The 12,705-nt window shown below is 40.9% G+C and overlaps 2 protein-coding genes across 2 annotated transcripts in view; both read right to left on the bottom strand.

Annotated features, from left to right (window-relative positions):
• LOC104776558 (disease resistance-like protein CSA1) lies at positions 1,823–5,711 on the bottom strand. Its single transcript, XM_010500655.2, has 4 exons — positions 4,640–5,711; positions 4,216–4,560; positions 2,526–4,121; positions 1,823–2,435 (listed from the first exon to the last, which is right to left on the bottom strand). Exons 1-4 carry the CDS (start codon positions 5,690–5,692, stop codon positions 1,935–1,937), a joined length of 3,495 nt encoding a protein of 1,164 aa, XP_010498957.1. The 5' UTR covers positions 5,693–5,711; the 3' UTR covers positions 1,823–1,934.
• The window catches only part of LOC104776557 (TMV resistance protein N-like), a 9,303-nt gene continuing 2,357 nt past the window's right edge, over positions 5,760–12,705 (bottom strand). Inside the window, exons 2-6 of the mRNA XM_019239935.1 lie at positions 10,910–12,026; positions 10,420–10,830; positions 8,731–10,314; positions 6,395–7,624; positions 5,760–6,316 (exon numbers count right to left, since the gene is read on the bottom strand). Of these exons, the coding sequence (XP_019095480.1) occupies positions 5,786–6,316; positions 6,395–7,624; positions 8,731–10,314; positions 10,420–10,830; positions 10,910–12,026 (4,873 nt within the window). The 3' untranslated portion in view covers positions 5,760–5,785. The remainder of the gene's footprint in view (positions 6,317–6,394; positions 7,625–8,730; positions 10,315–10,419; positions 10,831–10,909; positions 12,027–12,705) is intronic.

Raw genomic sequence — 12,705 nt, forward strand, 5'->3', positions numbered from 1 at the left:
GAGAGGACGCGAAAACAGAGGACAAGGAGGCAGAGGACGTGGTAGAGGCCGCTTTAATTCACAAGATCGTGTGACAAATCAATCTAATCAAACACAGGATAAGGAGAAGAAGGATATAGATTATATGTTTTCGATGTGATAAGGCAGGTCTTTACGCCTCTAATTGTCCCGAGAGAGTCCAAAGAACACAAGAATCACATAAAGTGGAGACAGAAGACGCTGACGCAGCACTTTACATGCACGAAGTTGTGTTTCTGAATGAAGAAAAGCTAATACCAAAAGTTTACGAAACCAAGACAGGGGAAGAAGTTCTTTGGTACTTAAACAATGGTGCAAGCAACCACATGACAGGAATCAAGTCTTATTTCTCAGAACTAAATGAGAAAAGAAAGGCAAGGTGAAGTTTGGAGATGGCTCTTATGACAAGATAGAAGGAAAAGGTTAGCAACATCCTAAGTTTAGGACAAGCTACGGAAATCGGCTGTGATGTGAGGATGAGACAAGACTACTTGACGGTTCATGATCCAAGTGGGAGATTGCTGGTAAGAGTCAATCGAACTCAGAATGTAGAGCCTGTTCTGAGTTCAGGTGTATGAATCGTTGAAGAGCATGGCCGATAAGCACGGTGTTTCGGAGCATTATGATTAATTTCCACTGGTCTTCAACAAACAAGAAGCTTGAGTATCTTACCAGAAACTGGAAGTAGTCTTTTTTTTTGGCAGCTTAAGCGCTAAAAAGGTATGAGAAATCTACTTTGTATCAAAAGCCTTTTTTTTTTACTTTATATCTCATTCTTTGTTTCTTCCCTACTGTTCTTAGTTTTTAACAGTGTCAGTACTCTTGTTTGTCTTGTCCCTACCGTATAATTGTGTACATTCGTTGGGTCATCAATGTACTCTTTGGAATGTAACCTCTTCTGATGAAATGAGAAGATTTCTGTCTTATATTCATAATTGTATGTACCACCAAAGCTAACAAGTTCTTATTGCTCTCCTACTTTGCCATTTGGTCTAATACCTTAAAAGATTTTAAAGGGCTCTATGCCTTGGAGTTGAATCATTGAAGAAGCTGTTTTTGACTGTAGATTTCATCTTTTTAAGTTATGTCTTTAATGGTCAAAAGAGTCAATCCATAGTTTGTTGTGTTGTGTGATGATATCTTTTGGATGAGATGTGGGGTTTGGTCTAATAATAAAGACAAAAGAGTTAAAAATAACGGGTATGTTGGAGGCAGATGTAGAGATGTCTGCGTCTCGACTGAAGCATAAACACAAGAACTTCGACCCCACTTCTCATCTTAGAATAATGCTATCGTTACTTTCTTGTTTGTTACCGTGACAAGCTGTGAAAGTCAAGACTTTTTCCTGTGTTGAGTGATTGAAATCTGGCAGATCAAATACAGCATAATTGTTATCCAAATGATTCTATTCACTCTTCAGAATCTCCAAGTCATATGTTTTCATTATCTGACTCAAGTTGTTCATTCATCTCAATAAAGTAATGTCAATGTTGAAACAGAGCCCAATTTCAGATTTCTATTTGGTATACGTACATTTTACATATGCTCCTATACATCTTTCACTGATTTGGATCACAACGACCTGCTTTGTGAAGAAACGAACATTATTTTTCTGACGCGAAGAAAATAAACACAACGTTCTCCAACGCTCAGGCTAACGTAGACCAACACGTTTAGTTCAAATCTTTACCAAATCCGTTGTAACTCTAATAAATTGGGAAACAAGAGTTTCCTCTTTTTGGTTTTTTTTTCATTGATTGTAAAAGTAAAGGTAAAGAAAATATACGGAAAAAGAAAACACAAAAGCGAAAACACTCCTATATGAGCAACAGTCGTATCGATAAGACTGATTGTGTGCAGTTTCTTAACTTCTCTGTGGTAACAAATTGTAACAGTAGATTCATTTTCTTAGCTGGTCAAGAGCTGAAAAAATTGGCAAGTTTATGAGAAACTGTTAGCTGTGCCTCAGTTAAGAAATCTTCATCGCCTGTAATATCATCATCCCCCTCGTAAATTAGATAAATCCCACGCATCTTTAGCTCGACGCCTTGTTTGTGTGGCGGTTGTCTTTTGATCACTTGTATGGTGTAACCGTCTTTTAACGCCTTAACCATTGGGTGCGAAGCTGAGTAACGGCAGATGTGGAGTTGATCATTACTTGTTATAGGCACTCCAGAGAGGTGCAGTGTGTGGGTGTATAAGGCTAGGTCGAGTTTGAGAATCTGAACTTGAACATCCACCACATCAGGCAGCTGGTAGTTATCTTCATTTTCAAGGTTAAGAGCCACAACAACAGCAACAATTACACCTCTGAGCTCTCTGTTCGGTTGAACTGAGAACGTGAGAGGGCCTTGTGAGAACCAGCCCGGGATCCTGTTTCCAGGCAAGCTCAGATTCCGCAGCATTTTCAAAGATACCTGCGATAAGAAGTTCACAAAAATGCAAGCAAGCTGTTATCACATTTTGAAATTCAACTAGTTGCGTTTAGGTGCAGTATGGAGAATCACCTTGGAGAGACTTTTCTTTACTGCAAGGGAGCAGGAGTTACAGCCGCTCATGTATAATCGTTTCAGACCCGTCAACTTCTCTAGGCCTGGAACATCATCCAGTTTCACACAGTTTGTGAGATTGAGGTCGTGCAAGATAGTGAGCTCTGAAAGGTCAGATATACTCTCCAACGAAAAGCAGTTTGCTAGGTTTAGCTGCTCCAGTTGACATGGAAGAGGGGGAAGACATGTGAGCTCTCGGCAGTCATACAATGAGAGTTCTCTGAGATTTGATAACCTCTTGAGACTACACGGAAGACTATGAAAACAATTATTCCCAAGGTTCAGTGTCTTTAGAGACGAAAGCTTCTCAAGACCATCTTGGATTTTACCCGATATTCCCCTACCGCGAGCATCAAGTTCCTCGAGCAACAAGAGGTTTGCGAAAGAGTTTGGTAATTCTACAAAACGAGTTTCTTCGCTTGTACCTGGAGGACAACTCTCAGTACTTCTAAAAAGAGGCTTCTTCAGCATTTTCAATACCTTTAACTTTGAGAGGTTACCGAAACTTTCTGGCAACTTCATGACCAAAGTTTCCTCCATGTATAGATGGTGAAGAGATTTCAAGTTTCCAAATGAGTCAGGAAGCTTCTTTAGCATTCTACACTTGTTCATTTGGAGTAAGACCAGGTTTTCCAGATTGCCAAAATCTTCCGGTAGTTCCTCAATGTTAGAGCCTTCAAGGTATAACTTACAGAGTGTATCCATAGCTCCGATTGAATTAGGCAGGACTTTCAGAAATTCGCAGTTCCTCAACTCAAGTTTGAGGATTAGTTGCAAGTCACCAATTCTTTCTGGTAGACTATTAATTGCAGTCTTATCTAAATTCAACTGGAGAAGAGAATTTAATCCACCAATTGAACTAGGAACCTCTTTTAGATGTGTGCAATCTCCTGCTGAAAAGTCAGTCAAACATGGCAGTGAGCCTGATTCTAGAGACACCGTTTTTACCCCGCTTCTGTTGATGACTAATTCCTTCAGTGATATGAGCTTATTGATAGTCCCAGGAATCTCAGAAAGGGATTTGCAACACCTCAAATGCAGCTTCTGGAGATTTTTTAGCTTTACGATAGAACACGGAAGTTTTTGCAGTGCAGTATTATCAAGATATAGCTTCTCCAGTGATGTCAATGTTCCTACGCACAAAGGTAGTTCTTGAATATTCCTGCAACCTCTTAGACTAAGTTTTTTAAGATTTTGGAGGCGGTGAATATCTGGTACATTCTTTATTGCAGTTCTATCAAGAAGAAGCTTTTTCAAACACGGCAAGTAACCAATGCTTTCAGGCAACACACTCAGATTTGAACAGCCGGAGAGGGTAAGTTTTTCGAGAACCTTCAGTCCAGAAACATCCACGCGAAAGTCAGAAAGATTTGAACAGTTCTTGAAGTCCAAGTGAAGCAATGATCTTATATTGCCAACTGAGCTAGGAACCTTCACCAGAAGTTTGCATCGCTCGAGAACAAGCTTCTCTAGGGCTTTATGGTTTGATAAATCAGGAATGGCTTCTAAGCTGTGGCAACCACGCAAATTTATAACCTTCAAGTTCTTATCAACCTGAAAAGCAGAAATAACTATTTATAGCAAGGAGACTTTATGACTCAAAATTATATATATTTACCATGTATAGGGAAAATAAGAAAGCCTTTACCTCTTTGCTACACAAACTCTGGACTCGTCTTATTCCACACTCTGAAAGATCAAGAACAGCAAGTTGCCCAGCAAGAAAATCCAGAGAGAGATCTTCTAACGGGCAACCTTTCCACTGTATCCACTTGAGTTCAGATGGGAGGAGTTTTAGATTTCCTTCCAGGTTCACATGATTAATCTGAAGAAGTCTCAACTTCGTCATTGGTACAAAAGGCTCTACGGCAACGATAATTTCAGAAATTTTTGGCTTTTCCTCTGCAGGATTGTTGTGTAGACTCCTCAAAGCAATCTCATCTGTAGACTTCATTTTAAAGTCACATACGATTCCTCGGATGGATGGCGTACCCTGTTTATCCATAACAGGAAATAAACAATCATGAAAATATAGTCAAACAGAAATGATATATAAACTATAGGTAAATTACCTTCATATTGTTCAATACGGTCATAATTTCACCATGATCCCAGAGTCTACTTCGCATTCCAGGATCCTCGCTGCTTTCTCTAAGGACCATCTGCCTACCCATGTCTCTAATCTGATCATGCATCCAAAGATTATTGTCTCTAATCTTAATGAGAGATTTCTGTCGGAGGACACTGAGGGCAACCTCAGCGTGAAACCCACATCCGTTCAGTATGTCGACAACTTCATCCTTTGTTATCTTCGTTCTGAGAAAGAGACACGCTATATCAAGGAATACTTTCTTTTCTTCATCGTCTAAAGATTCGAAACTCAGCGCCAGAACACCGTGAAGTTTGTCTGGTTGGATATTTTTCAGCTTCTCTATTTGAACTTGCCATTCGTTTTCGTCCTTGTCATACAAATGAGAACCAAAAACTTTAACAGCCAGTGGCAACAGTCCTGTTAACTCAACACTCTTCTTGGACAACTCCAATAGACTCTCTGTTGGTGGTTTTTCTTTTCGTAGCGAGTAATAACTAAACAACTTCAATGCCTCCATCTCAGTCAAGCACTTGGCCTCATATCGTAGGTTCACTGAGAGCCTACTCAGAATCTCCTCATCTCTGGTAGTGATGACAATAAGACTTCCTTTATCATACAAGCTTGTTTCAGTTTCACCAATCAGTGCATTAACCTGTTCGATGTTATCAACATCATCTAAAACCGCAAGAATCTTCTTACCACGAGCACTCTCTCCTTGGAAAAGTTTACGAACGAAAGTTCCTTTCAGATCATCTAAGCCACCTTGGGTTGATGATTTCTCTCTAACGTTATAGATGATTACTCGATGCTCGAAATCAACAATCATCTTGTTATAGAAGTATTTAGCAAGAGTCGTCTTGCCAACACCACCCATACCGTAAAGTCCCAAGATTTGAACACGAGAAGAGGATTCAAATTTGAGCAGCTTCATCAAATCCCCAACAGATGATTCCAGACCAACAGTGTAGTCTGCCACTCTCTCTGGTGTATTCCTCACTTCAGCTAAAACCCTTTTCACCACCTGCCCTATCATGTCATCTTCAACAGTATCTTCTCTGCAAATTTCCCAAAAAGACAGCCACAAGATGACTGTGAGCAGTTTGATAACTTCTTTGTGGGTGGCAGATCATGTAACAGTAGATCCTTCACCTTCGTCGAAAGATCTGAAAAAGTTGGCAAGCTTCTGAGAGACGGTTAGCTGTGACTCGGTTAATAAATGTTCTTCGCCTTTAAAATCATCATCCCCTTCGTAAACCAGATGGATCCCATGCATCTTTAACTCCACGCCTTGTTTGATTGGCGGTTGCCTTTTGATCACTTGGATGGTATACCCGTTTTTTATCGTCATAACCAATGGGTGCAAAGCTGAGTAACGGCAGATGTGGAGTTGATCATTACTTGTTCTAGGAACTCCAGAGAGGTGCAATGTGTGGGTGTATAAGGCTAGGCCAAGTTTGAGAATTTGGGCTTGAACCTCCAACACATCAGGCAGCTGGTAGTCATCTTCCGTTTCCTGCTTAAGAGCCACAACAACAGCAAGGACTACTCCTCTTAGCTCTCTGTTTGGTTGAGCTGAAAACGTGAGAGGGCCTTGTGAGAACCAGTCCGGGATTCTATTTCCAGGCAAGCTCAGATTCCTCAGCAATTTCAAAGAAGCCTGCAATGAGAGAAGCAAGTTTTTTAACAAATCTTTGGGATTTACCTAATTGAGATTCTATAGAGTTTGTAGAATCACCTTGGAGAGTCTTTTCTTTACTGCAAGGGAGAATGTGGAGTTACAGCCACTCATGTATAATCTTATCAGAGCGGTCAAGTGCTCTAGGCCTGGAATATCAATCACTTTCTCACAGTTTGTGAGATTGAGCTCATACAATACCTTAAGGTTGGACAAGTCGGATATACTTTCCAACGAAAAGCAGTTTGCCAGACTTAGCTGCTCCAGTTTCCACGGAAGAGGAGGGAGACACTTGAGCTCTCGGCAGTCATACAATAAAAGGTTTTTGAGATTTGATAACCCCTTGAGGCTAGATGGAAGGCTGTGAAAATAATTATTCCCGAGATTCAGTATTTTCACAGACGACATCTTCTCAACAACATCTGGGATTTTACCGGCTATTCCACAACTACGAGCATCCATTTCCTCAAGCAACAAGAGGTTTGAGAACGAATTTGGTACTTCCACAAAATGAGGTTCTTCACTTTCACAACTTCTAAAAAGAGGCTTCTTTAACATCTTCAATACCCTTAGATTTGAAAGGTTCCCAAAACTTTCTGGCAACTTTGTCACCGAAGTTTCCTGCATAGACAGATGGTGAAGAGATTTCAAGTCTCCAAATGACTCAGGAAGCCTCTTAAGCTTTTTACAGTTGTTCATTCGGAGTACGACTAGGTTTTCCAGCTTGCCAAAATCTTCCGGTAATTTCTCAATGTTAGAGCCTTCAAGATATAAGCTATGGAGTGTGTCCATATCTCTGATTGATTCAGGTAGAAACTTCAGGGATTTACAGTTTCTCAACTCAAGTTTGCGAATAAAGTGCAGGGCACCAATCTCCTCTGGTAGAGTTTCAATCGGAGTCCTATCCAACTGTATCTGAAGAAGAGAATTTAAACCACCAATTGAACTCGGAATCTGTTTCAGAAGATTGCAACCTCCTGCTGAGAAGTCAGACAGANCTGAGTAACGGCAGATGTGGAGTTGATCATTACTTGTTCTAGGAACTCCAGAGAGGTGCAATGTGTGGGTGTATAAGGCTAGGCCAAGTTTGAGAATTTGGGCTTGAACCTCCAACACATCAGGCAGCTGGTAGTCATCTTCCGTTTCCTGCTTAAGAGCCACAACAACAGCAAGGACTACTCCTCTTAGCTCTCTGTTTGGTTGAGCTGAAAACGTGAGAGGGCCTTGTGAGAACCAGTCCGGGATTCTATTTCCAGGCAAGCTCAGATTCCTCAGCAATTTCAAAGAAGCCTGCAATGAGAGAAGCAAGTTTTTTAACAAATCTTTGGGATTTACCTAATTGAGATTCTATAGAGTTTGTAGAATCACCTTGGAGAGTCTTTTCTTTACTGCAAGGGAGAATGTGGAGTTACAGCCACTCATGTATAATCTTATCAGAGCGGTCAAGTGCTCTAGGCCTGGAATATCAATCACTTTCTCACAGTTTGTGAGATTGAGCTCATACAATACCTTAAGGTTGGACAAGTCGGATATACTTTCCAACGAAAAGCAGTTTGCCAGACTTAGCTGCTCCAGTTTCCACGGAAGAGGAGGGAGACACTTGAGCTCTCGGCAGTCATACAATAAAAGGTTTTTGAGATTTGATAACCCCTTGAGGCTAGATGGAAGGCTGTGAAAATAATTATTCCCGAGATTCAGTATTTTCACAGACGACATCTTCTCAACAACATCTGGGATTTTACCGGCTATTCCACAACTACGAGCATCCATTTCCTCAAGCAACAAGAGGTTTGAGAACGAATTTGGTACTTCCACAAAATGAGGTTCTTCACTTTCACAACTTCTAAAAAGAGGCTTCTTTAACATCTTCAATACCCTTAGATTTGAAAGGTTCCCAAAACTTTCTGGCAACTTTGTCACCGAAGTTTCCTGCATAGACAGATGGTGAAGAGATTTCAAGTCTCCAAATGACTCAGGAAGCCTCTTAAGCTTTTTACAGTTGTTCATTCGGAGTACGACTAGGTTTTCCAGCTTGCCAAAATCTTCCGGTAATTTCTCAATGTTAGAGCCTTCAAGATATAAGCTATGGAGTGTGTCCATATCTCTGATTGATTCAGGTAGAAACTTCAGGGATTTACAGTTTCTCAACTCAAGTTTGCGAATAAAGTGCAGGGCACCAATCTCCTCTGGTAGAGTTTCAATCGGAGTCCTATCCAACTGTATCTGAAGAAGAGAATTTAAACCACCAATTGAACTCGGAATCTGTTTCAGAAGATTGCAACCTCCTGCTGAGAAGTCAGACAGACATTGCAGTGAGCCAGGGTTTAGAGGTAGCTCTTCCACTGCGCTTCCATTGACAAATAATTCCTTCAACAATTTGAGCTCATTGACNTCACCTTGGAGAGTCTTTTCTTTACTGCAAGGGAGAATGTGGAGTTACAGCCACTCATGTATAATCTTATCAGAGCGGTCAAGTGCTCTAGGCCTGGAATATCAATCACTTTCTCACAGTTTGTGAGATTGAGCTCATACAATACCTTAAGGTTGGACAAGTCGGATATACTTTCCAACGAAAAGCAGTTTGCCAGACTTAGCTGCTCCAGTTTCCACGGAAGAGGAGGGAGACACTTGAGCTCTCGGCAGTCATACAATAAAAGGTTTTTGAGATTTGATAACCCCTTGAGGCTAGATGGAAGGCTGTGAAAATAATTATTCCCGAGATTCAGTATTTTCACAGACGACATCTTCTCAACAACATCTGGGATTTTACCGGCTATTCCACAACTACGAGCATCCATTTCCTCAAGCAACAAGAGGTTTGAGAACGAATTTGGTACTTCCACAAAATGAGGTTCTTCACTTTCACAACTTCTAAAAAGAGGCTTCTTTAACATCTTCAATACCCTTAGATTTGAAAGGTTCCCAAAACTTTCTGGCAACTTTGTCACCGAAGTTTCCTGCATAGACAGATGGTGAAGAGATTTCAAGTCTCCAAATGACTCAGGAAGCCTCTTAAGCTTTTTACAGTTGTTCATTCGGAGTACGACTAGGTTTTCCAGCTTGCCAAAATCTTCCGGTAATTTCTCAATGTTAGAGCCTTCAAGATATAAGCTATGGAGTGTGTCCATATCTCTGATTGATTCAGGTAGAAACTTCAGGGATTTACAGTTTCTCAACTCAAGTTTGCGAATAAAGTGCAGGGCACCAATCTCCTCTGGTAGAGTTTCAATCGGAGTCCTATCCAACTGTATCTGAAGAAGAGAATTTAAACCACCAATTGAACTCGGAATCTGTTTCAGAAGATTGCAACCTCCTGCTGAGAAGTCAGACAGACATTGCAGTGAGCCAGGGTTTAGAGGTAGCTCTTCCACTGCGCTTCCATTGACAAATAATTCCTTCAACAATTTGAGCTCATTGACAGTGTCAGGTATCTTAGAAAGGGATGCACAATGCATCAGATGTAGCTTCTGGAGATTTTTTAGATATCCAATAGAAGTCGGAAGATTTTGCAATGAAGTACCATCAAGATATAACTCTTCCAGCGATGTCAATGTTCCTATGCACAAAGGTAGCTCTTTAATAGATCTGCAATTCTTTAGACTAAGCTTTTCAAGATTTTCGAGGCGGTAAATGGATTCTGGTAACTTCTTTATTGCAGTTCCATCAAGAAGGAGCTCTTTCAAACATGGCATAGCACCAATGTTTTCTGGTAACACAATCAGATTTGAACAGCCAGAGAGGAAAAGTTTTTCAAGACGCTTCAGCCCAGAAACATCCACAAGAAATTCAGAAAGATTTGAACAGTTTCTGAGGTCTAGCTGAAGTAATGTTTTTAGATTACCAACTGATCTAGGAACCCTCACCAGGAGGTTGCATCGCTCAAGAACAAGCTTCTCTAAGGCTTTATGGTTTGACAAATCAGGAACGGCTTCTAAGCTGTGGCAGCCACGCAAATTTAAAACCTTCAAGTTCTCATCAACCTGAAAATCAGAAATAACTATTTTTAGCAGTCCGACTCTAACTGAAACTCTGTATATATATACTTGCCCTAGTATAGACCTTATGAGGAAATAAAAAAGCCTTACCCCTTTGCTACGCATACTCTGGATTCGTCTTATTCTACTCTCTGAAAGATCAAGAACAGCAAGTTGCCCAGCAAGAAAATTCGGTGGGAGATTTTCTAATGGGCAACCTTTCCACTGTATCCACTTGAGTTCAGATGGGAGGAGTTTTAGATTTCCTTCCAGGTTCACATGATTAATCTGAAGAAGTCTCAACTTATTCATTGGTACGAAAGGCTCTACCCGAATGGTGCTTTCATAACATTTTGGCTTTTCCTCTTCTTGAGATGATATAAATTTATTCTTCAGGTAACTATACAGAGATTTGATGCCCGGATTGCTCTGCAGATTCCTCAACGCAATATCCTCTGCAGTCGGGTCCCAAGCAGACTTCTTTCTGAAGTCAAATACGATTCCTTGGATGGATGATGTTCCCTGTTATCACATTACAGAAAAAAAGATCATGAGGATGCAAGTCAATACAAATGATATATACAACTGTAGATATAAATACCTTCATATTGTTCAATAAGGTCATAATTTCAGAACGATCCCAGAATCTACTTCGCATTCTAGGATCCCCAGGAATTTCTGTAAGGTCCATTTGCCTACCCATGTCTCTAATCTGATCATGCATCCAAAGAGTATCGTCTGCAAAGATCTTAACAAGAGATTTCTGTCTTAGGACACTGAGAGCAGCCTCAGCGTTAAACCCACATCCGTTCAGTACCTCGACAATTTCTTCTTTTGAAATTGTCATTCTGAGAAAGAGACACGCAATGTCGAGGAATACTTTCTTTTCTTCATCGTCTAAAGAATCGTAACTCAGGGCCAACACATCCTGAAGATTACTTGGTTGGGTATTTTTCAGCTTCTCCAGTTGAATTTGCCATTCCTTTACTTCCTTCTTGTCATACAAAAGAGAACCAAACACTTCAACAGCCAGTGGCAAGAATCCAGATATCTGGACAATCTTCTTAGACAAGTCCAGTAAACTATCTGTTGGTTTTTCCTTTCGTAGTGAATGATAACTAAACAGCTTCAATGCCTGCTCCTCAGTCAAGCACTTGACCTCATACTGTTGGTTCACTGAGAGCCTACTCAAAATCTCTTCATCTCTGGTAGTGATGACTATAAGACTTCCTTCACCATACCATCCTGTTTCACCAACCAGCGCATCAACCTGGTCTATGTTATCAACATCATCTAAAACAGCAAGGATCTTCTTCTCAGGAACATGTTCTTTGATCTTCTCTCGTCCTCTGTCAACATCTTCTATTTGAGGTGCCGAAGAAGTAAGTACATTGATAAACTCTTTTTGTAGATTGACAATGCCGTCTTGGTCCGATGATCTTTCTCTAACATTTTTGATGAAAACTCGGCGACTGAAGTTCCTAATGATCTTGTTATAGAAAGCTTTTGAAAGAGTCGTCTTCCCAATACCACCCATACCGTAAAGCCCCAGGACTTGAACGCCAGAACTGGATTCAACATCAAACGCATCCATCAAATCCTTGACACGTGATTCCAGCCCAACAGTGTATTCTCCCACTGTCTCTGGTGTATTGCTCACTTCAGCTAAAACCCTCTTCACCACAAGCCCAATCATGTCATCATCAACCGAGTCTTCTCTGCCAAATTCCAAAACAAACAGCAGTGTGATCACTAACATCCTAAATCCATTTCATCATCTACTATGAGTATGTCTACATGAATTAGAAATGCAGATGAGGTCATGTCTCCTACCTCCAAACAAAACCAGAGAGATTCCCAACTAATTTCATAGCATCTCTCCATCTCTCAATCTTCTCCTCACCAAATCTTTTCGAGTGTTTCACAAAATCCTTAACGAAACGATCGCTCTGTTTGCGGACATGAGAAGGATCGACCTCGTAAAAAATTGGTATCATCGGACGTTTCAGAGAAGCTCTAAGATGACAGAGCGTAGCTAATTCATCAAGGCACCAGTGAGAATCAGCGTACCTAGGTGATAAGACAACGACGGAAGCAGCGGAATCCTCCATGGCTGCGACGAGACTCGGAGCGATCTCATCACCTCGTTCCATACCTTCGTTGTCGCGAAAGACCCGAACCTTCTCCTTGCGGTTGAGCGCGTCGTAGATACGCTCTGTGATGTTGTGGCGCGTGTCTTCTCCTCTGAAGCTGAGAAAGACGTCAAACTTGAGCCTATGCGGCTTCGTAACCACTTCAGTCTCCATCTCTCAACTCCCTCCGATCTCACGATCAACAAAAAATCTCCAGAATCCTCTTTTTTGGCTTTTCGAATTGAGATTTTTTTTTTTTTTTTTT

The sequence above is a fragment of the Camelina sativa genome, chromosome 3, assembly GCF_000633955.1.
Source record: "Camelina sativa cultivar DH55 chromosome 3, Cs, whole genome shotgun sequence".
In the NCBI taxonomy this organism is placed as follows: domain Eukaryota; kingdom Viridiplantae; phylum Streptophyta; class Magnoliopsida; order Brassicales; family Brassicaceae; genus Camelina; species Camelina sativa.

Bases quoted from the DNA above. Each gene is read 5' to 3' on its own strand.
- LOC104776558 (XM_010500655.2), bottom strand. From the start codon at position 5,692: ATGATAGGGCAGGTGGTGAAAAGGGTTTTAGCTGAAGTGAGGAATACA. The intron at 4,561-4,639 runs GTAATTTACCTA...ATGGATAAACAG, and splicing joins CCGTATTGAACAATATGAAG to GGTACGCCATCCATCCGAGG. The intron at 4,122-4,215 runs GTAAAGGCTTTC...TCTGCTTTTCAG, and splicing joins AGAGTTTGTGTAGCAAAGAG to GTTGATAAGAACTTGAAGGT.